Below are 21,988 nucleotides of genomic sequence, written 5' to 3' on the forward strand. Positions count from 1 at the left end.
ATTAACCCTTTCAAGCATGAATTATGAGAATCTTAGTCAAGATATTTTCCCTGAGTGTTTTTATTCCTCTTGGCATGAAAAAAACAGTGCAATCAGGTTTTGTTTTTTTTTTTTGTTTTTTTTAAGGAGTTACAAAAATGTCCACTCAGCTGGACACCATGCATTTAATTTTTAAAGCAAACAAACATGTACTTAAAACCTAGTATCAGAAAGTGATATGGAAAACTATGCAATAAAAACATTTCTAATGCTGCTTATCAGATGTTTTCCCACATTTTAACATACTCTAATGCTAGTTATTATTCACTTCATGGAGATAATATGCAAAAAAAAAAAAAAAACTTTTGTTTATTGATTTACACTCAAACATGTTAGTGCAGATCAAGTTTATCAAGAACACTAAAGTTAGAGTAATGGTATGAATGTCAGTGAATGGGATGATGCGTAAGTGTCCATTGTGTTGGCTGATATGAAACTAAAACAACAAAACCCATGAATATACAAGAGAACAGCTGTAGAATAACTGTCCACTGTAGTGACCACTGTACATGAAAGGGTTAAACATCCACAGCAGGAAAATGAATCCAAAATCAAGTACATTTTGATGACAATACTGACATGTATCCACTTAGTAAATATAGTATGAATACAGAACTTGGTGGAGTACTTCAACAGTGTGGTATTAGTACTTAAACTGAAGTAAATGGCCTGAACAGCACTGGCTCTCACACTCACTCTCACCAGCTACAGAAAAATAAGATTAAGTGATACACACTGAACATGTGATAACAAGTAAAAAAAAAACAACATTGCTGCTGCAGTTTTGTCAGTATTTGATTTGACAATAATAACAAACATTAAACTGGACATTTTCGATCAATAGTGGACCAGGCTGACACACCTCTGGCCTTACCGGAGTTAAACAGTTGCAGAGAATCACGGGGGGCAGATGAAGACTCGTGAGTTTTGATTGAGGAGGGTTGACTTCTGTTTGCAGGGGCTGACAACACACACACACACATACACACACACAGCCTCAAAACATGATCATCTTCCAGCGGTGCATCTTCAAGAGAGTCCTCCAGCAGTTTTATGCAGGGAGTCAGGAAACCAGTGGAAGTCTGCTGCGTGGACTCCCCACTCTGAACGGACACAGGAGCGAATCAAGTAAGTGGTGTGTTTTTCTGATGGGGGTGTTTCCACAAAGTTTGCGCACATGAAAACTTTATTGCCTTGGGACATATGATTTAATATGTGATGTTGTCGATTTGAACTAAATCCCACAGAAGTCAAATAAACTGGAAATAAACATCTGGATTTACCTCGAGGTATGTTTTTTTCGACATTTAATGAGGTCATTTGCGAAACCACATTTGCTTGCCAAACATATGGGGTCATGAACTGGATCTGGGTTAGAGGCGCAGAGGATGTCAAACCTGGAAACGGTAACGCGCATGTGCGTAACGGAATATGCGTAAAATCCACAGAACCATTCAGGATAAGCTCCGAACCCTTCTTCTTATTCCTCTTCTCAGACTTGAAGATCCATTAGTCCCTTTAGGATCTGGTCTTAGCTGATACAGACAGTCTTTAAGTTATAAGAGACGTTTCCCTTTTGTTGGGTCACGTGTGCGTTGAATTGATCGCATGCGGTCACTCATTAGCTCGTGCATGGAGTACTCAGCTGCTCCTCTGAGTGGAACCATGTACAATATTATAAAATATTATAAAGTGTTTAGCCCAGTGGTTCTCATTCTTTTTCTGTCAGGTCCCCCTTGGAAGATGAAAAATCTCCAGGCCCCCCTCAACCCCAACAACATTGTAACAGCGGTGCAATTATAACTTCTATTAATAATAATAGTAATAATAATAATAATAATAATAATAATAATAATAATAATAATAATAATAAACTTTATTTGTATAGCACCTTTCATACAGAAATTGTAGCCCAAAGTGCTTCACATTGATTGAAAAAATACAATATTAAAATAGATTAAGATTTGATTATACATCAAGAAATAAAATGAAATTTGAGAGAAATACAATTAAATAAAAATAAAAACAGCTCACATTAAAATATTTGATTATGCATAGAATTTTTGAAGTGCAAGAAATAAGATGAAATTTGAAATACAATAAAATAAAAAATAAAAACAGAAATACAATAAAATAAAATAAAAATAGCGCACATTCCTGGTTCCATAGAGCACATTCCTGGTTCCATTGAGCACATTCCTGGTTCCATTGAAAGAAACATATACTTAGTAACAAGTAACAATAACAACAACAAAGTAACAATACTTTTAAGTAATTTGTTGTGCAAATTAAAAATAACTTAGATTTTGTTTGAATAATACAAATAAACTCAACCAGACTGCTCCCTGATACAATATTTTTCAAAATAAAAATAGGAAATTCGCAATAATCTTACAACTATGACAATAAAGTTCCTTTTTTTTTTGGGAACGACGAACATTTTGATAACAAAGATGAACATTTTAACCCTTTCATGCATAAATTATGAGAACCTTAATCAAGGTATTTTGTTTTTTCCTGAGCGTTTTTATTCCTCTTTAGGCATGAAAAAAAAAAAAGTGATTGATTTTTTTTTTTTTTTTTTTTTTTTTAAATCAACCTGTTTATCATGGAGTTACAAAAATGTCCACTCAGCAACACCATGAATTTTATTCTTGAAGCAAAGAAACATGTATTTAAAACCCAATATCATAAAGTGATATGAAAACAGTGAAATGAAACCATGTTTAATGCAGCTAATCTGATGTTTTCTCACATTTTAACATACTCTAATACTAGTTATTACTCACTTCATGGAGATAATATGCAAAAAATAAATATTAACAATTGATTTCCACTCAAGAACCAATCAAGAACAGCAAAGTTACAATAATGGTATGAATTGCAGTTTATGAGATGATGCATAAGTGTCCACTGTGTTGGTTGATATGGAACTAAAACAACTAAACCCATGAATATACAAGAGAACAGCTGTAGAATAACTGTCCACTGTAGTGACCACTGTGCATGAAAGGGTTAACAATATCAGTGGCTGCAATGAGCCCGTTTCCACTGCACATCTCAGAACATTAAAGTGCAAACTATACAAACTGTGCAAAAACAGAAACATGCTCTTTTGAGTTTCCAGTCTAATCCTTGTCCATTCTCCAAACCTAAACTATTTGTCCAGTCTAGTGACCGATCACCATGGCAGCAGATTGGTTTGTTGTACGTCCCTAAAATGAGTCCAGGGTGCTCCAGTGCTTAAACATTAGTTCCACCAGCTACATGTTCTAACCTGAAGAGAAAAAAAAAAAACAGGAGTGATCCCATGCTCCCCCCGGCAAGCCTTCGTGCCCCCCCACCCCCTAGGGGGTCTGCCCCACAGTTTGAGAACCACTGGTGTAGCCTAATTAATTTTCCACCAGTGTGTTTGTGTGTGTTTGACTTGAAATAAACCTGAATCCACATCATCCAACCGTGTGCGTCTGTGCGCTCCTGTCTCCAAACTGTGCATTTTTGCGCGGATGTTTGTGCGTCATCACTGGTCTCCAGACATACTCCTCTCTCTTGTCTTTTCCCATCAGACCTTGCAGGAGTGAGGGAGCGGACCCTCATAGCTGTAAAGCCCGATGGGGTCCAGCGTCGTCTTGTTGGACAAATAATTCAGCGTTTTGAGCTGCGCGGCTTCAAACTGGTTGGTCTGAAAATGCTGCAGGTATGAACTCTACATATCGGCTAAAATTTGTTTAGAGGTCTTATTTCTGTCTTTGTGCATAAGAAATCAATATAAGTGAATCCCCAAAGGAACTTTGTATTGGTAAATGCAAGTTATGCAAATTTACAGGATTTCAGTTCTGTTGCAACATGTTGATGGTCATATGAACTATGTTTTCAGCTCAAAAATGTCCAATTTCATCACAATTAATGCTATATTTTCATGTCACAAATGGCCAAGTTATATTTAAACTGAATTTACCTGAAAAGCAAATATTCTATTCTTTTAGATTCCCCAGTTTTTCTTACAAGATTCTATCCTACATATCACGTTTTATTTTTACAGGTTGCAATATGGAGTATGGTGCTGATCCATCCTGCTTATGTTATGCCAATACATACTCTAAGAATGTCACACATCACTTTTTAAATCAACAGTTTTCTAATAATAAGCATTTTTATAAAGAAATAACAATTCTATATTGTTATTTACTCTTTAGTATAATGATAAACTATACAATAAATAATTCTGATACTAGTTTTTGCACAGGGATCATTTGTGGAAACGGTGACATGGCTGCCGAGCATCAGTATGATGGGATCTGTAACAACCATGTCACATCCGTCCACTGCCACATTTTGTGTTTTTGTGTCAGCTGTTATTGTTTTAGATCCACAATACTAACATTTATGAATAAGAGGAGAATTAGCAATAGTAAGTATATAAGTTTATTACTAATAAAGTACTGGTACTGACCAGAGCATCATGGGTAATGTCACGTCCGTCCACCAGCAAAAGTTTTCACATACGTGTGCTATTCAAAATCCAATATTTCTGAAAATATAGCTTCCACTGTCAAATAATATCAGTAGTCTGTGCACAAATGTATTAGCATTATTTCAACACAGTTCTATGCATTTCTTACAACTGTTTTTTTTGACAAAAATGGCCACTCATTTGACCCCCTAAGTAAATTTTAGCTGATATGTGTATCTTTGTTATGGGAGGTGTAAGTTCTCTGTTTAATGTGTGTAGCTGTCTGTGTTGCGAAGGTTTCTGAAGACCTGCTGTCTCGGCACTACAGTCAGCTCACGGGGAAGCCATTCTATCCCGACCTGGTCAAATACATGACTTCAGGACCTGTGGTTGTCATGGTAACACATCTTCTCCCTGTCTCCTGGTTTTACATTTTTTAAAATGTAGTTCAGTTTCTGTTTTGTTGACAAATGTGACTTTTTATTTCTACAGTTACACATTTGTGAACATGTCACACATCTGGAAGGGTAGTTTATAATTTACAAAAACTAAGACTAAAAATAAAACACCAGTTGTAAATAGACTGCATGAAAACTGAAGCCACTATAATCAGTGCAACAGGAACTCAAATTAAATCAAAGGTTCTCAACCTTTTTTGGCTCGTGACCCCATTTTAACATCACAAAATTTCTGGTGATCCCAGATATTCAAAACGGAGACTTTTGGGTTTTTTTTGCTAAAATGTAATTTTTTTGATCATGTAATAGTCTGCTATACTATGTTGCAAATAAATGTCAATTTTATACTGTTATGGAAAAAATATTACTCTACTAATTCGTCTATAATAGAGAAGGATAAGTTCAAACGTTCAGTGTCAAAGAAATCCCTTTATTTGGAGCTCCATAGAAAGAGATACCCCTCAGACAAAAGACTGAGATGGTCTGACCCCAAAAATACAAAATCATTCTGTAGTCTTCTGTCTCCCATGAGAAAATTATGATGTGTGGAAAGTGTTTTGGTTAGTGTCAGGAACTTAGAGATAAGACCCCTGTGAGAAATGTTGGTTTGGCCTTCTACTCTGGACACAACACAAAAGGGGTCCAAACTGCTCTATAATACACAGTGGCATGAATATATCTGAAATACCTATATGATATATGAAATATATGAATATATATGGATATAAGTAATTTTGGCATTACAATACGATATTTAGTCTATATAATGTATATTATTATGGACGGAGGCAGTAAAGCCAGGTGTAGATTACTGCACAAAGGGAGAATTGGATTTTCCTTGGTCAGGATATGTACAGTCAGTCCAGCTTGGATTTACAAGGCTGACAATTAATACTGAACAAACAAAAACTCAAACTATGAATTATGAAAGAGCTGCAGCATCTGAAACTGACCACAATGAATATTTGACAGATAAACAGAACCACGGTGCTTCAGTTTCAGCCTCAGAGTTTGTCACGTCTCTTTTTTGATCAAGGTCTTTTTTTATTTTTAATTTCAAATGCAAAACAAGAAACATACAACTTGGACATGACACAGTTGTATCCAGTTCCTATCCACCTGACCTCCCACTCATCCCACCCACCGCAAGTACTGGACCTTCGTTAAATTTATTTACAGCCAGACATAATATACTTGGGTACAAAAATATAAAAATCCCTTTCAAACAAAGAGAGTTTGTCATGTCTTTTATGTATTGTGATTGTCTCTGTCAACTCAACATACATTTTCTTATTAGTAAGTTTTCATTTTTATCAATTACTAGAAATTTCAGGCGACCCCAAGTGGAGTCCTGACCCCAAGGTTGAAAAACACTGAATTAAATCAAAGAGAAAAATGAGCTTTGTTTTGGTTTTTACCGAGCAAACTTACCAAAAATAATAGCATCACATAATAGTTTTATATTTCCATAAACTTCATAATCAAACCCATCATCTTCAATCAATCAGTCAAACTCCATTCTTGTAGCTTCTAACTCTTAATCAGTTTCTTTGACTAAAAGTTGTTTCTTAGTGGTTCTCATCCTATCTCCTCACTTAGTGGTCACAATAACAGATTCATTGTTTATCTTTGCAATCCAATACACTGTATATTTGACATAACTTCAGAGCTCTTCATTCTAAATACTATAATAATATTTTTAGTTCATTTTTTAAATATTTGAAAACAGAAATATGACCTATATCCCTTTTAATGATGCATCATGTGAAATAATAAAATGGCTATGCACTATGTAGTACCTTTTATAAATGTTTTTGTATTTCATGTCCTGCATTCTTCCATCCTATACTTTTCAGTGTCTATAAATCCTCATAATTTGTGAATAAACAAAATAAAAGCTGTTCTAAAACTATCCAAAAGTAAAACTATTCAAAATAACTGCCTGTGTAAGTTGTAAAACCAAAGATGCTTCTCAAAAATTAAAAATGCTTACTTAAAAAATAAAACTATATAAATGTAGTGGTTATGTGCTTTGTTTTAATTGTGTTTAGGTGTGGGAAGGGTACAATGCAGTGCAGACGTCACGCGCTATGGTCGGACTTACTAACCCAGCAGATGCCCAGGCTGGTACAGTCCGAGGAGACTTCAGTATCCACGTCAGCAGGTAACCTCATATGTACACAACAACTTCCAAGATTAAACAATAACCTGAGACTTTTTGGATTCTGTATTTGTATATATCTTATCTGCGGTAAAATAGTAATGTTTATTGGCCATTTAAGGAATGTGGTTCACGCAAGCGATTCACCGGAGGGGGCACAAAAGGAGATCCAGTTGTGGTTTCAGGGACAAGAGCTACTGAACTGGGACTGCTGCTATCACAACATCACCTGTGAACTGTGAATCCACTGAGAGTCAGATGCAGTGAGAATCATTTGCACTACCTCTTCTCCTGGTGCTCATTATTCTGTCTCCTCTGACAGATTATACAATGTCATTTACTGGCACACACTGTAGTGGGTGTATTGAACAAGAGCCACATTAACAGAATCCACCCTCTTGTCTCAGGATTACTCGAGCTTTGTTATCATTGGTATTTAGTCTGTTGGAGTGTGTTGATATTTGATGTATATTATGAATAACTGAGCCATTTGAAGTCATGGGGAATGAGGTTCATGAAATGTGCACAACATGTGTAATTTTTCTTCCTTTTTGTTTTAATTGAAGCTAGTGAATTGACAGCGATATATTCTTCAGAACAACAGTAAATACTCATGATGATGTGTAGAAAAGACTCCAGAGTCATAGAAAAAGTCAGGACCGAAACTGTATGTTTCAGTTAAATATATTAACCTCCTAAGACCCAGCTATGGGTTTTCTGTCCACATTTGTGAACAAGAGTTTCACAACTTTAAAAAAAAAAAAAAAAAAAAAAAAAAAAAATGAAAAGAAAAGAAAAGAAAACTGTCCACCATAAAGGACATTCCATAAAAATTAAAAAAACTGCATCTGAAAAAACTGTTGCATAATGATGTTTCCAATATAGGCACTTATTTAATAAAAAACAAAAAAAGCTTGTACTTTGCTGACATTTCCTGGGTCTCAGGAGGTTAAGTGTGTGTAGATTACAGCAGTATTGGGCTGCAACAAGTCACTTTCTCTTAATACAGGTTAATGTGCAAGGAATAAAAACTCTGAAAAACATCTGGCTCTTCTGTGTGTTTAACAGAGTGCACATCGCATGGGTTCAGTCCAGTGATATGGTAGTATTTATAGTAACACGTCATCACATCATTGTGTGACTGAATATACTTGGACACATTTGTGTTGTGTCTCTAATTTTTCATGAACAAAGAATAACAGAAATATTTAAATGTAAAAAATCAGTATTTTTGATTTGAGTGAGCCTTTTATCATAGCTTGCATTTACCGATGAACATGTCACACGTCACAGCAGGTACGATGTAAAAATTAAAATCCGTCTGCAGTTTTCTGTGCCTCCAGCTATTTAAGCCATTCTTCATTTATGTCCACTGATTTTGCTCCATTAGATGATGTTCAACAGCTTCTTCATCACACCTGGTCAGCCTCTGTATCCTGGCCCATCTTCAGCTTTTGCTTCTCCATCACCTTCTCCAGTTCTGTGGCTTTGCGCACATCCTGAGGGATTATAACGGCATTATTGATTCAATTGAGAGATGTTAGCTTTTTCTGGCGAAGAGGCTCAGTCATAGTGTGTCACTAAAACTAAAACTCAGCCCAAAAAAAAAAAAAAAAAAAAAAAAAATACACATGAATCCTCCTTTTGACCATCAGCCAAGAACATACAAGCTGATTCATCATTAAAAATTGACTCAAAGGTCATAGCAGCTACTTTGTATTTCATATTTGTTAGTTATTGATCTTTTCTCTGTCTAGACCAGTAAAAATATGGTACTTTTACGTCAGTGTGTGCATAAGCCAAGGATAAGCAAACATGCGAGGAGACAGAACATTCAGAATGACAATAGACAAACCTCGAGTAGGGCCTTCTGCACCATAATTTGGCTGTAAACTCTTGCACCTTCCTCTGGCGACACTGTTCGGAGCTCCTCCTTGTTTAGTGAGAACAGCTGTGCTCCATTTAAAATGCCCAGACTCTGAACTGTCCTGATAGACAACAAAGTATCAGTAAATCAGTATGAACATCTTAAAGTTTAATCTTTTTTTTTTTTTTTTTTTTTTTTAATCATAGGTCTTTAATGGTGTTAGTCTCAACTTACTGTATATATTCAAGTTGATCTCAGTTGATGTGAATTCAATTTAACCTTCCTCTTGTGTTAGTTTTCTGTTACCATCTCTTATGTTAACAGGTCGGTTTTGACCCATGTCATAAAATCAGCTGTAAAATACACTAAAGACAATTATCTATCATCGAGTTTCTTTCTTATCTCTTGGTGACCTTGTTAGACTTCCTTATCCATGAAAATATTGGTTTTAATGTTTCTGTTGTGAGCCTCTGGGCCTTTTTTCTTGTTAGTATACCCCTCAGTGTGCACTCTGTAAGTCACCAACTCTAAACTGAACTGACCTCACATGTGCGGACATGCTCGTCTTTACTTGTTTTGTTTTTGTGCAGGTAAACTGGATAACAAGACAAAATGAAAATCCCCAAAAGCTCACATGATTGTTAGAGGAGCTGGATGTCAGTGTGTTGACTGACAGTACACTTTTGATTTTAGTTTTGACTGTAATTATTACTTTATAATCTTATCTTTATAACTGTGTTGAAACCTACCCGAAAAACACAAATGTCATAATTTTAACAAGAGCATTTCATAATTTAGTGAAAAAACATTTTTCGTATTATTTTGTTGAAATAGAGGTTCCTGACAAAGTCCAAAAGCCTTGATGCAATACACACATTTTATATGGTTTATTTATGCGTGTAAAACCTAAAATGGGTCAGCGCCAACCCTAACACAAGAGGAAGGTTAACCAATCCTAGAGCTAATGAGTCTTTATGCATAAATGAAGATATGAATTAAATAGTAAACTAGTTAAATCAGGTTAAGTGTGTTCCATTTTAGCTGCAGGTTTTTTTTTTTTGCCAGCAGCACACACTTACTGTTCACTGAAGCCCTTGGCACTGAGCCAGGCCTCCACCTCAGCCGGTGGTGAGTGGTAGTTCAGGGGAGTGGAAACATCAGCTGCTTTAGGAACCACCAGAGGTCGCCCCGAGCCCCTCCTCCCAGCTAACCGCTCCAGAAGCTCATCGTTCATTATCAGGACTGGAAACAGGAAAACCATAAGGATCTATTTCAGTACAGGTACAGACACTTCTACAGTTTATTTTTCTTAGTACTAATAAGAGCTGCGTAGACTGACTATCATATTTTCAGTTTTTCCTCCAAAATGTTGCCCATAAAGCTGGAATCATTTTATTTTCAGATATATTCCTCTCTTTAATTCCCATTTATACACATCAGTAATTTACCTTTGACTATAATGATTCCATACTGAGCCCCAGTTACACTTCATCTATCAAGAATAAATCACATTGCCACAATCATTTCATGAGAAGAGGTAAAAATATCTTATTACAACATTATGGGCACCAGTGTATATATAGATATAAAGTCATAAAGCTGTAAACATTGTTTATTTGAAAAGTACATTGGAGACATGATGATTCTGGTTTCAACATTACATTTTAACACACAGTCCATGATTGGCTGCAAAGTATTTGTTAACTGAATACCCACTTTGTTTAAAAAAAAAGTGTAGGTGATTCTAGATATGATTTTATTTTTGATTTTGGGGGAACACAGAGAAAATAATGAAATCCCTCACTCACTCCTGTTCATTTGCTCAAGTTTTGCTTATTTGCCACATTCCTGTGAGCAGATTTGAAGTGTGCACAAGAAGCTCTTGAGAGCCAGTGCCTTTATGAGTTCACTTCATCATCCAACAAGCCAAATCAGTGTGATGGTACGTTACCTCGGTTACTGTCCTCGGCTACCGGTGAAGAAGGTAAAACCATGCTCTGGGCTCGCAGTGGTGGACTTATAGCTGTAGGACTGCTTGCAGTTGGGCTTGACAGATCATATGAGAAGTACTTTGACCGTGGAGAAAGGGCCGTCTTTTGTTGAGGAAGAACAGAAAGAAATAAAAGTTGTGTGTGAAGTGAGTGACATGTTTGAGGGTTTGGAAACCTCTGTATGTGTGTAGGTACCTTTGACTCTCTGCGGACCACTGGGCTTTCCCTCCCTGTGTTGTTCAGAGCAGACAGAGGCTCCAGGATGTTATGAGGAACAAATCCTATTTGGTCAAAACGATTCCGACATTTCCACCAGCGTTTTGATGACTCAATGACCTACAGCAATGTGACACATACACAACTATCGTCATTTAGTTCCAAAATCTAGCTACTCATATATGAAGGTAGATTTTTTTTTTTTTATAATTTAATCAACAGGAAAGTTGTCTTAACAAAAGAAAAAAGATTTTCAATAAAAAAAAAAAACCTTTACTTCAATCAAAAAACTCCTTTTTGATCAAAGAAAAAAAGTGTTTGAACGCAAAAAAAATATTTGAGATCCAAAAAATTGCCTTTGAACACTTTTTTTCTTTGATTGAAAAGGTTTTTTTTTATTGAAAATCTTTTTTTGTTAAGGCAACTTTCCTTTGATTGATTAATAAAGAAACAAATCTACCTTCATAATCATATACAGTTTTATCCAGTTAGGAAAATACCTCTAGTGTTTCTCCTTGCAGCACAGACAGTTCACTGCTGTTTCTGGCCACAAAGTCATAACTGCAGCAGTAAAGTCTCTCAGCCTCTGGTGGGAGCCCATTTCCATCTCTGTAATTTACAAAATATACAACATATAGACAGATATCACATGCATAAATAACATATTACATATCTGTGCCCCTTTACCAAAGCTAATCTTGCCATAAATATACTGTACATCCTCTGAATAGATAAATTTATAACAAAAGATGACAATGGTAAAATCTGTGTAGGTATATTATACAGTATATATATTTGAATATATGACATAATTTAAAGGTTTCATATTGTTAGCCTCATAGCATAATTGCCTGAGTCATACACTATATGGAAAAAAGTATTAGGATATGTTGAATTAGGCAATTATGCTTTGAGGTTAATGATATGCAGTTTGTACAGTGAAACTAATGTATGCTGCATAACCATTAATTTACCTTTAATTTAATCTAAACTAAGCATAATCCAGATGCTTCAGGAGATGTAATTATATAATCACTGAGTTTTAATATTTTACTTTTTACCCTTATGAGTAAATCATAAGAAACAAAACTACAATTAAGCAATACAGCTCTATTAGAATCACAGAGGAAAAGAGGATTATATGTATACTGCATGTTAATATATGTTTTTGCATCATATATACATGTATTTGAGATGTGCAAATGAAATGTACATATATTACATTTGTATATGGGAACAATAATTCTAATGTCGTTGATAGTGACACATTTAATACCTAATCCTGATTATTAAACATAATAGAAAAGCATAATTAGGCCTTACTCTGTAAAATGTTTCCGGAGCTATTTAGACTTACACTTGATCAGAGACAGACACCGCTGCTGCTTGTCGAGCTTGGTCTTGTAGAGTCTGTGCCGCTTTAATTTCATCTTGTTTGTGCTGGGACTCAATGGGGTCTTCCAAAGGCTGACCAGCTGAGTCCGAGGTCTGAGGCTGCCACCCATCCAGGAAGACAGGTGTATATGGAGGAACAGACTCACTGAGTTGTGAACTGGGAAAAAGAGGAGAGAGGTAACTGTTAGAGTTTTAGTTACTCACTCTTAAATAAAGATTTCTACCTGTACATAAGGACACAGACCGGGATGAGGTCCAGTTTTGTCCTAAGGAAGTCCAGAGTTCCTGTTCCTCTGCAGTCAGATGCTCCTGGAGCAGTGATACAGCCCCACTGGTCAGAGCAGGACTGACCACAGATGCAGCTAAGTCTGGTCCTCCAGTGGTTTTTACCATCTGGGAAAGAGATGGTCACTAGAGTCAGTATCACAGAGTACTGTGCATGAGGTACTTGTACATATTACCTGTATACATCATTATCTGTTGTACATATTCTCCTCTGTAGTATAGAGTTAGCTTTTGTATATTTCAGTACTTTTGGTAGAACTTTAGTAGCATATGTATATTTACCTCCACCAGGAGATATTGCGATCACTTTGCTTTGTGTGTTTGCGTGTTTGTTTGTTTGTCAGCAAGATAACTGAAAAAGTTATGGACGGATTTTCATGAAATTTTCTGGCACAAGGAAGAAATGATTAAAGTTTGGTGGTCATCGGGGTGGGGGGGCAGATCTGTGCTGGCGGAGGTCTGCGCTCTCCAAGTGCTTTTCTTGTTAATATTATATTCCATAGCTTTTTGCACATGCCTGCATCTTCAGGATTTTGTGTGATATTTTTATACAGTCTTTTTAGTCTTTTTACTGCTAAACAGAACAGAGCTGCAAAATGGATCTTCATTGTTCCTGTGACAGTAACAACAAAGATCTATTCTATTCTATTCTATTCTATTCTATTCTATTCTATTCTATTCTATTCTATTCTATTCACTCGCTTTGGAAAAAAAGCGTCTGCCAAATGCATGAATGTAATGTAATGTAATGTAATGTAATGTAATTCTATTCTATTCTATTCTATTCTATTCTATTCTATTCTATTCTATTCTATTCTATTCTATTGTATTCTATTCTACTTAACCCATAAAGACCCAGGATGTTCAGAGGCTCCGTATTGAACGTGGAAACATCGTCATCTTCTACAACACAGATTCACCAGTAAAACCCATGGAACTTGATAAATTACAGTGGATGGAGACACTTGTATTTATGCTCAGTTAACAATAAATTTTTCCAAAAAACTTATATTTTTCTTCAGTTTTCTCTGTTTCTGATACAATAACCCCCAACTTTAATCTAAGCTTTAATGAACATCTTCATAACCAGTGAATTAAATACAAGAAAATACCTGTTTTTCACTTAAAAATGCAAAATACAGAACATAATATTGGAATGAATGGTGATAAATCATTTAAAAAAGGTTAAAAATAGAATAAAATTCATTTGGGACCTGCCACAAAAGCAGCATTGGGTTTTTATTGGGTTAAGTTTTGTGATTTTATGTGTCTTTTATTCAAGCATCCTTTCAGAGTTTTCATCCCTTTCCTGTCCAAAGAAAACCATATATCTTCAAAAGTATCGATTTTCCATGTTGTTAATTGAAGGTTGAAGTGTTTCCTTTATGGGACGACTGTGAAAACTGTTTCCCGTCGTCAGTTAAAATACTCTAAAAACACTCTTTAATAAGATGGAACGTACAGTGTCACAAAACTAAGAAGAGGACTTATTTTCTGAGCTCAACAAAAGTTGGACTTTGAGAGATAAGTGGACACTGACGAAACCAAAGAATGTGATGCTATGTTATTGTACATGCATATGAAGTAGTTCAGATGAGCTCATCTATAAAGAAACACCTAAAACAGTGCAATGCAACATATACAGTAGTGTATAAATACTGAAAGGGACCATTTTACTGCACAGTGACAATTTCTACTCATATACATGTGCTGACAAGGCTCATAAATAAGTAAAGTAAATGATGGGAATATTTCTGCTACTACTATAAATAACTCTTACTTATGTTTTTTTACAGAGACTCACCAATCCAAGAGGCACGAAGATGTGATGCAGTAGCTCTGGTGCATCAGGTTCTGTGATGGATGACTTGACCCGGTCCTAAATAAACCAAAAACTATGGTATGAAGTCTAAAAACTCACAGCAGTTTTTAATTTTATATGACAAGAGTAGTCTCACCAGTAGACTGAGGGAGTACTTAAATTTCTGAAAGATTTCCACAAATTCCTCTTCTGATGGAGGGCAAGCTTTCATGGTCAACAAATCATCTGCATGTAGAGAAAGAAAAATGAGCATTTACACACTAGATTTGCAGCTTATGTAGATATTTGATGTTCATGTCTTGCTAAATTAAAAAACTATTAGGCAGAAAACTGAAATATTTTCAACATATTTCATTGGACAACTTACTGCTACACATTGCACTTTTTTTTTTTTTACATCTCCATATTTTTATTTTTATTTTAGTGTACAAAAAAAGCTAAATTACATGAAAATCTTTACATTTACAAACTCTCTTCACAAAAAATGTTAATAACCTGAACAAATATGAAAAACCTGAAATGTTTTAACAGAAGCAAGTGCAATTTTAACAATTTTATGCCTGTTAATAAATGTTTGGTGCACATTCACATTCCACTCTTAAGCCATAAGGACCCAGTGTGACATTTGTGGTAGTTCGCAAAGAATTTTTCTCTATATTTAACCATCCTTAATTGATTTATCACCATTTATTGTAATATTATCTTCTGTATTTTGTGTTTTTTTCAATGAAAATCTGGTATTTTCCAACATTTAATTTACTGATTATGTAGATGTTCATAAAAGCTCAGAGTAAATTTGAGGATTATTATATCAAGAATAGAGCAAACTGAAGACAAAGTGACCTTTTCAGCAAAATATATCATTAACTGAACACAAACCAGTTGTCTCCATCCATTGTCACTGATTCAACTTTATGGGTTTTTCTGCTGTGAATCAGTGTTGTAGAAGATGACGGTGTTTCCATGGTAACTACGGAGCCTCTGAACATCAAAATGAGTCATATCTGATGACCATAAAAAGATGACAAACTGTATTTTAAACCAATTATTTACATGTATTGACAGGATTAGTGGATCAACAGGTATTAAACAGTTTAGATCAGTAGATGATTCTGGTAGATGGTGGATGTTTGGGTCTTTATGGGTTAATATTAGTGCTTCATATTTTTATGCAGGAGTATTAAATATTATAGAAACACAAGTGAAGGTGTGGAGTACTGGTTCTGGCTTGTTGTAGCAAGTACAAGACAATGCCTGTTGTAGTGACTAATATTTAATGTTACTTGCAGTTATTCAGTGGCCTTTAATGTTATCTGGGGTCACACCTACTGTATGTAAGCACAAATCGGGCAGAAACCAGACAACACCCTGGTCCTGTTGAAGGCCAGACACAGACAGATACTATTGGTAGGTCAACTCTCACCTTCTTGATTCTCCTTCTTCTTGCTTTTCTTGCTTCTCTTCTTCTTCCTCTGGTTGAGAACACTCTGGGCCTCAGCCGCCTGCTGCAGACGCCCCATGAAACGCTCCATATCGTCAAAACAGTGGTTCATAATCTCCTGATGTTGGAATACATATGATGTTAAATACTTTACATTATGTCATAGTGTTTCATTTTCCCTTATATCAGTGTTGATGTTATTTTTCCCCTGGTGGACTAACATTTTGTGCACATTGTATTGAATCCTTCAGCTCATAATGAGTACATACCACTTCTCTTTCTGCATTCAGTGGAGATGTTGTAAATGTATGGTCGGACACACTACTGGGTCCATTCTCTGAGCAGAAAAACAAATCCTTATAGATGTTTTTATTACAACAACCTGGCTGAATTGCATAAATAAAAAGCTTATAGAACCAAATAAGTATACCTCTTGCTGAATTTGTGTAATCGGGCAGACCTCCAGGCGGAAGCTGCTCTCCTGGAGTTATCATGACTCGAACACCTGAAGGCTTCCTGGGGACCACCGGAGGAGGTGATGCAGACATCTATAATGAGAGTAGTTTTTTAAATAAATAGCATGCTTTAAAACTCTTCCTAGTTATATTCTTTTTTGTGTAATGTTGCAAACACATCAGTGAGGAGGGAGTAAGTACGAGGGGGGGCTGAAAAGTTCATAGCCTGACTAGGAAGGAGTTATTCCACAGCAATGAAACTTGGCATACATTAAATTCAACTTCTCCTGATACTTATTGCATGGTTTCCTTCTAGATAAACCCACACTGGATAAATAATTTAGGACGCTGAAAAGTAGTACCAGAGACATTATTGTGAACCATCCATGGCACCATGATCTTATCAAATGTCTACAGAAAAAGGGGTTAGCCCCCAAGGACATTCATGCTGATATGGTTGCTATAGGGGATGATGCTCCAGCTGTATCAACTGTGCAAAACTGGGAAGCTGAATTCAAGAGGGGTAAGGAGAACGAGGGAGGGGTGAAGAGCAAGCATTTTCATGAAATGTCCGTAGTACTACTTTTGAAAGTCTTAAATTATTTATCCAGTGTGGGTTTATCTGGAAGGAAACCATGCAGTTAGAATCAGGAAAGGTTGAATTTAATGTAATGCCAAGTTTCATTGCTGTGGAAAAACTCCTTCTTAGTCAGGCTATGAACTTTTCAGCCTGCCCTCATATATGTAACAGCATTAAATATTAACTGTGAATTACAAAAAAAATTAATTTTTGTCAGTTACAGTCACAGAGAAAAAATTGTCGTTAAGTTGCGATTTCTAACCAAATGTGAGAAACTACCAAGTGCTTTTATCCAAATATTTTCTTTTTGAGAAAAAAAATGCTTGCCTGTTGAATGTTACAGGAACATGTAACTGGAAAATAACACCTAAAAACATTTGGAAATTGGACAATATTTTCCTCATGAAATCAAAAAAGTGTTCCAGTCTCAACATACAGGATGTTATTTTTACGAGTTTTAGCTTCATAGGTCAGTTTAAACCATTTGTGAGAAGAGTACATAATTAAAAAGGAATCAAATGTTAATGTTTAAATAGATTCATTATTTATCACTCATTGCATCCAATAATCAGTCTCATCTATCAAATTTCAGAGGTAACACTCCTGGCTCTCAGTATATGATATATTTTCACATGTAAGATGATTTTCCAAACAGCCTGACTGAACAAAACATAATCTTCCATCTGATTTCATTTCATTGTTGCAAAGAAGTAATGAATGAGTGTTTAATATTGTCACATTCCACAAGCTAATTGTAAGAATGCTAAGTATTCTGTGTGCACACTCGTATGTTTGCGTACACTGACAGATACACACGACAGGAAAAACCACTGTCACTATATGCGTGGTATGCAGGTGACACAATCACCAAAACTTGATGGAGACGCGGACGCTTTACCAACAAACTGTAGAAGTCCATTCACCACATACAGTAGGTATGCCATGCAAAGCAACAAACATTTTACTGTGACATGTCTTTTATTTATCATTAATTAAATTGTAGGTGACTCCAGCATGTTAACAACTCCACAACTATTTTAATCTAAACTAATTCTCTGTATTGTTGTGAGTGTACAGCCAACACCATACAAACAGATTAACAGAAGTTGTATTTTATCAAGATGAAGCTGAGCTATTTCAAACTTTTCTCTGATTCACAGACAAGTCCTGTAAGTGACAGGTGTATTCACTGCCTCTCTATCACACACACATACATACATACATTCACAGACACTGTTTACACTCACTTAACACATAAAATACACATTAATCACTGTACCTTCTTAGGTAAAAGGGGGTCCGATTGTTTAAATCCAAGACATAGAAACCAGTCCTCGTGCTGAATAGTATGTGCACTGAGCTGAGCTGTTTACACAGGTCCGGCCCACCTTCTAGAGATATGCAGAAACGAGAAAAACTAGTCTGGCTTTCCTTTCGTAGTTTACCTGCATTGCTTTCACTCTCCTCTTACTCTGATACACACAGATTCCCTCCCTCCCATTCTTTCGCACTGCATCTCTAAGAGCTGTTCCTTCCTCCTGACAGGTATTTCTATCAACAACTGCCTGTGGCTGGTGCCAAGAGGCTAATGTGATCTGCAACACATGCCATTCCAGAAATGTAATGCAGTCTCCCTCAAACTCCACACCCCCACAAAGACAGTGACATCAAGTTTCGCTTGACAATAATAAAGAAGCATGAGAAGATAAGCAAAGATAACACTGTGAATGCATAGAAATATAAAACTCAAGTTGAGACATAGCATTTACATTTAATTTACATTTATCACTAAATTTCACATTTTCCTCTGATGTATTGCATGCATTGCATTCAATTTCAAAACCATATACAGTAGGATCCTCTCAAATAAAAATATGTGAATCTAAGATTAAGCAGATAAAGAAAATTCTGCAGTTAGAAAAGTTGTGCAGTGGCAAAACTGCATAAAATAAGATCATAGAAAAATAATATTATCTAAATATGAGTCTAGAGAGCAACATCTAAAATTATGCATGCCTCAAAATGATAAAATTATTAAAATATGCTAATTAACTTTATTTCTATTTTTACAAAAGAAAACACAGCACAATCTAAGAGCAAGAACAGCAAATCACAGATTATTAAAATTAAGATAAAATGCATGAAAACAATAGTGTGAAGAAACAGAATAAAATAAGTAACGTTAAACATTCAATTAGGCAAGATTATAATTATGCAACTTTTTGTCTGTTAAGGTGGATTTTTAAAAGCTTCTTAACATAAAGCACTAATTCACAGGAACTTTGTTTTGGAGGTGGAACAGTAAAAGCACAATCCCTGTTGGTTTTCAGTTTGGACACTGAGCAATCCATGATCCATGAAAATCACTGTGCATCTTTCTCACAAAGGGGATCTGTGAATAGTGGGGCAGCCAGAGCATTGGTTTTACTGTTGAATGTCCACAGACAGAATAAAAAGTTATTCTATAACTAGTTTAATAGGTTCATTAAACCTCAAATAGGAGCTTTATTGTAAAAAGCCAAAGTGTCTAACACAGGAACATGTCTTTCATGGAAAATGAGTATGTGGTGAACAGCGACACCAGCTGGTCATACAGGTCACATGCACATACTGGTTTGTATTTACTGTAGCTGTTATAGGAACTGTGTGTTGTAAAGTAACCCCATGGCATTTACACATACAACACTGCATAACAACAAATACCAACCCTGCCTAAGAGCTTTCCAGCTGATCTCCACAATTACTTTAGGATTAACTCTTCCCTTGTCAGCTTTGAATTATTTCTGTCTTTTGTTGTTGCCACCTTGCATCCCAGAGGCAAGAGAAGGGACCAGTTTTCCTCATCACAGTCTCATCAGATGTATTTATATATTATGTCTATGAAAAGTTGACAATGTCATAGACCTCTTGTTACAAAAATGAATTTCAAGAGTTCATTGGGTGTAAATGTCCTTGTGAATGATCATGAGAACTGTCGAATGTGTTCGTGATCACTGTAAAACCACTGAAATGATAAATGCGAGCAATTTGGTCGATGTGGTTGTAGACATGGGTTCATCACATTTTTGTAATCGTTTTAAATCCTTAGAACAGAGTTTTCCAAACTTTTTTACCTTGAGACCAAGAGGATAACTGTTGTATGTCCTTGGGACCAAAATTTACAGAATTCCATCATGAATTCCAACTTATATACTGTTTTTTTCACCTTGTTTCCACTTTCATGTCACTGTTGTCTTTCATGTCATGTTCTTCTTGTTGAGTCTTTTATGTATTTTCATTTGTTTTCATCCTGTGTATTTAATTTGTGTATTTGACTGATTGTCTTGTTGCATCTTTTATGTCATTTTTTATGTTTTATGTCAGTTTCATTAAGTAACATTTTTTGTTGTTTTCATCTTGTGGTGTATTTTACATCATTTTTAAGTATCATATTATTTTTATCTTTTGTTTCTTTCATGTATTTGCATCTTACGTCATTTTTGTATTTTAGATTGTTTTCATCTTGTTGCATCTTTTATGTCATTTTCATGTTTTATGTCAGTTTCATGAAGTAACATTTACTGTCGTTTTCATCTTGCGGTGTATTTTACATCATTTTTATGTATTATATAATTTTTATCTTTTGTTTCTTTCATGTATTTGTGTCTTTTACGTCATTTTTATATTTTAGATCATCTTCATCTTGTTGCATCTTTTACGTCATTTTTTATCCTTTACATCACAGTTTGTGTCATTTTTATCTTATGTCTTTCATGTTTTTTTTCCTTATTGTCATTTTTGTCTCAAACCCTGTTTTAATCTCATTGTACCTTTTAAATGATTTTTTTTTTCCTTGTTGCATCTTTTACATCATTTTTATCTTATGTATTCATTTGCATTCTCTATGTAACTTTTGTCTTGTATCTTTTACATTATTATTTTTTTATTATTATTTTTGTCTCTGTTCTCTATTTCTTAAGGTCAACATGTATGAAATACTCACATTTTATATCTTAATTAGGGGAATGGATTCTATATATCATTCTTAAGTACTTTACTCTGACAGGTGGCGACCCAACAAAAGCAGTTGTGTGGCCTATTCTGGGTCCCGAAACCAGAGTTTAGGACACCAGCTTTAGGCTTGTCCTGGATCTGTTTCCCCCAGAGGAGGGGAGGGTTTTCTCTCGGTATATACAGTCTACTTCCCCGTATCGAGTCAACAGGTGGCGGGACTGTGAATTTACTGCGAACCACAGAGGACTGCATTCCACTCTGCAGTAAATCATTTCGCACTTTTTATGCATTTTCAGTAAGTCTTCGCGCTCCAAATAGCTTTTTTTTCTGTCAGTGTTAACTTGTCTTTTACAGGGGTTAAAAGTTGTTAAATGTCAGTTTAGTGTCAGTGCATCATCTGGACATTGTCTTTCAGAGAAGAAAGAAAGCCAGCCGTGCGTAAAGTTCTGTTATCTGTGCGTAAAAAGTGCGTAAAAAGTCAAAGTAAGAGCACATAAAATAAAATAAAATAAAATAAATAATGATTTAGATTTCTATAACGCTTTTCAAGACACCCAAAGCGCTTTACATTAATGATCCATTATTTATTCACTCACATTGGGGTAGGGGTGTGTATATGTTTTTTGGATAATCACAATATTATGTTGTATAACATGTGATTAGGCACTAACAGTCTGAGGACTAGAATCGGAGGGTAGGACTGGATAAGCAGTGGCTTTTCCTACTCCCTCTCAGGCACAACAGCTGTTCCATTTTCTATGTCTATGGTTTATTTATTTATTTGTTTGTTTTGTTTTGTTTTGTCTTGTTTTGTTTTTGTTTTTTTCCCTTT

At 35.4% G+C, this 21,988-nt stretch overlaps 2 protein-coding genes across 2 annotated transcripts; one reads left to right on the plus strand and one right to left on the minus strand.

Annotated features, from left to right (window-relative positions):
* Window positions 1-1,009: 1,009 nt before the first annotated feature.
* On the plus strand, window positions 1,010-7,801 carry nme4 (NME/NM23 nucleoside diphosphate kinase 4). Its single transcript, XM_030141073.1, has 5 exons — window positions 1,010-1,167; window positions 3,606-3,736; window positions 4,789-4,890; window positions 7,002-7,114; window positions 7,233-7,801. Exons 1-5 carry the CDS (start codon window positions 1,044-1,046, stop codon window positions 7,351-7,353), a joined length of 591 nt encoding a protein of 196 aa, XP_029996933.1. The 5' UTR covers window positions 1,010-1,043; the 3' UTR covers window positions 7,354-7,801.
* A 157-nt stretch (window positions 7,802-7,958) lies between these two features.
* On the minus strand, window positions 7,959-18,604 carry eps8l1a (EPS8 signaling adaptor L1a). The gene is made up of 14 exons (XM_030142076.1): window positions 18,443-18,604; window positions 16,559-16,676; window positions 16,398-16,465; window positions 16,111-16,246; window positions 14,824-14,912; window positions 14,670-14,744; window positions 12,825-12,973; window positions 12,543-12,737; window positions 11,686-11,794; window positions 11,165-11,305; window positions 10,930-11,071; window positions 10,058-10,220; window positions 8,967-9,099; window positions 7,959-8,610 (listed from the first exon to the last, which is right to left on the minus strand). Exons 2-14 carry the CDS (start codon window positions 16,674-16,676, stop codon window positions 8,524-8,526), a joined length of 1,605 nt encoding a protein of 534 aa, XP_029997936.1. The 5' UTR covers window positions 18,443-18,604; the 3' UTR covers window positions 7,959-8,523.
* Between the last annotated feature and the right edge of the window lie 3,384 nt (window positions 18,605-21,988).

This window comes from Sphaeramia orbicularis, chromosome 8 (assembly GCF_902148855.1).
Source record: "Sphaeramia orbicularis chromosome 8, fSphaOr1.1, whole genome shotgun sequence".
In the NCBI taxonomy this organism is placed as follows: domain Eukaryota; kingdom Metazoa; phylum Chordata; class Actinopteri; order Kurtiformes; family Apogonidae; genus Sphaeramia; species Sphaeramia orbicularis.

Coding starts and splice junctions, on each gene's coding strand:
- eps8l1a (XM_030142076.1), bottom strand. CDS start 16,676: ATGTCTGCATCACCTCCTCCGGTGGTCCCCAGGAAGCCTTCAGGTGTT. Junction 14,745..14,823: donor AGTACTCCCTCAGTCTACTG/GTGAGACTACTC, acceptor TGGTTTATTTAG/GACCGGGTCAAGTCATCCAT. Junction 9,100..10,057: donor GCCAAGGGCTTCAGTGAACA/GTAAGTGTGTGC, acceptor GTTGTCTATCAG/GACAGTTCAGAGTCTGGGCA.
- nme4 (XM_030141073.1), top strand. CDS start 1,044: ATGATCATCTTCCAGCGGTGCATCTTCAAGAGAGTCCTCCAGCAGTTT. Junction 1,168..3,605: donor CGGACACAGGAGCGAATCAA/GTAAGTGGTGTG, acceptor TTTTCCCATCAG/ACCTTGCAGGAGTGAGGGAG. Junction 4,891..7,001: donor CAGGACCTGTGGTTGTCATG/GTAACACATCTT, acceptor AATTGTGTTTAG/GTGTGGGAAGGGTACAATGC.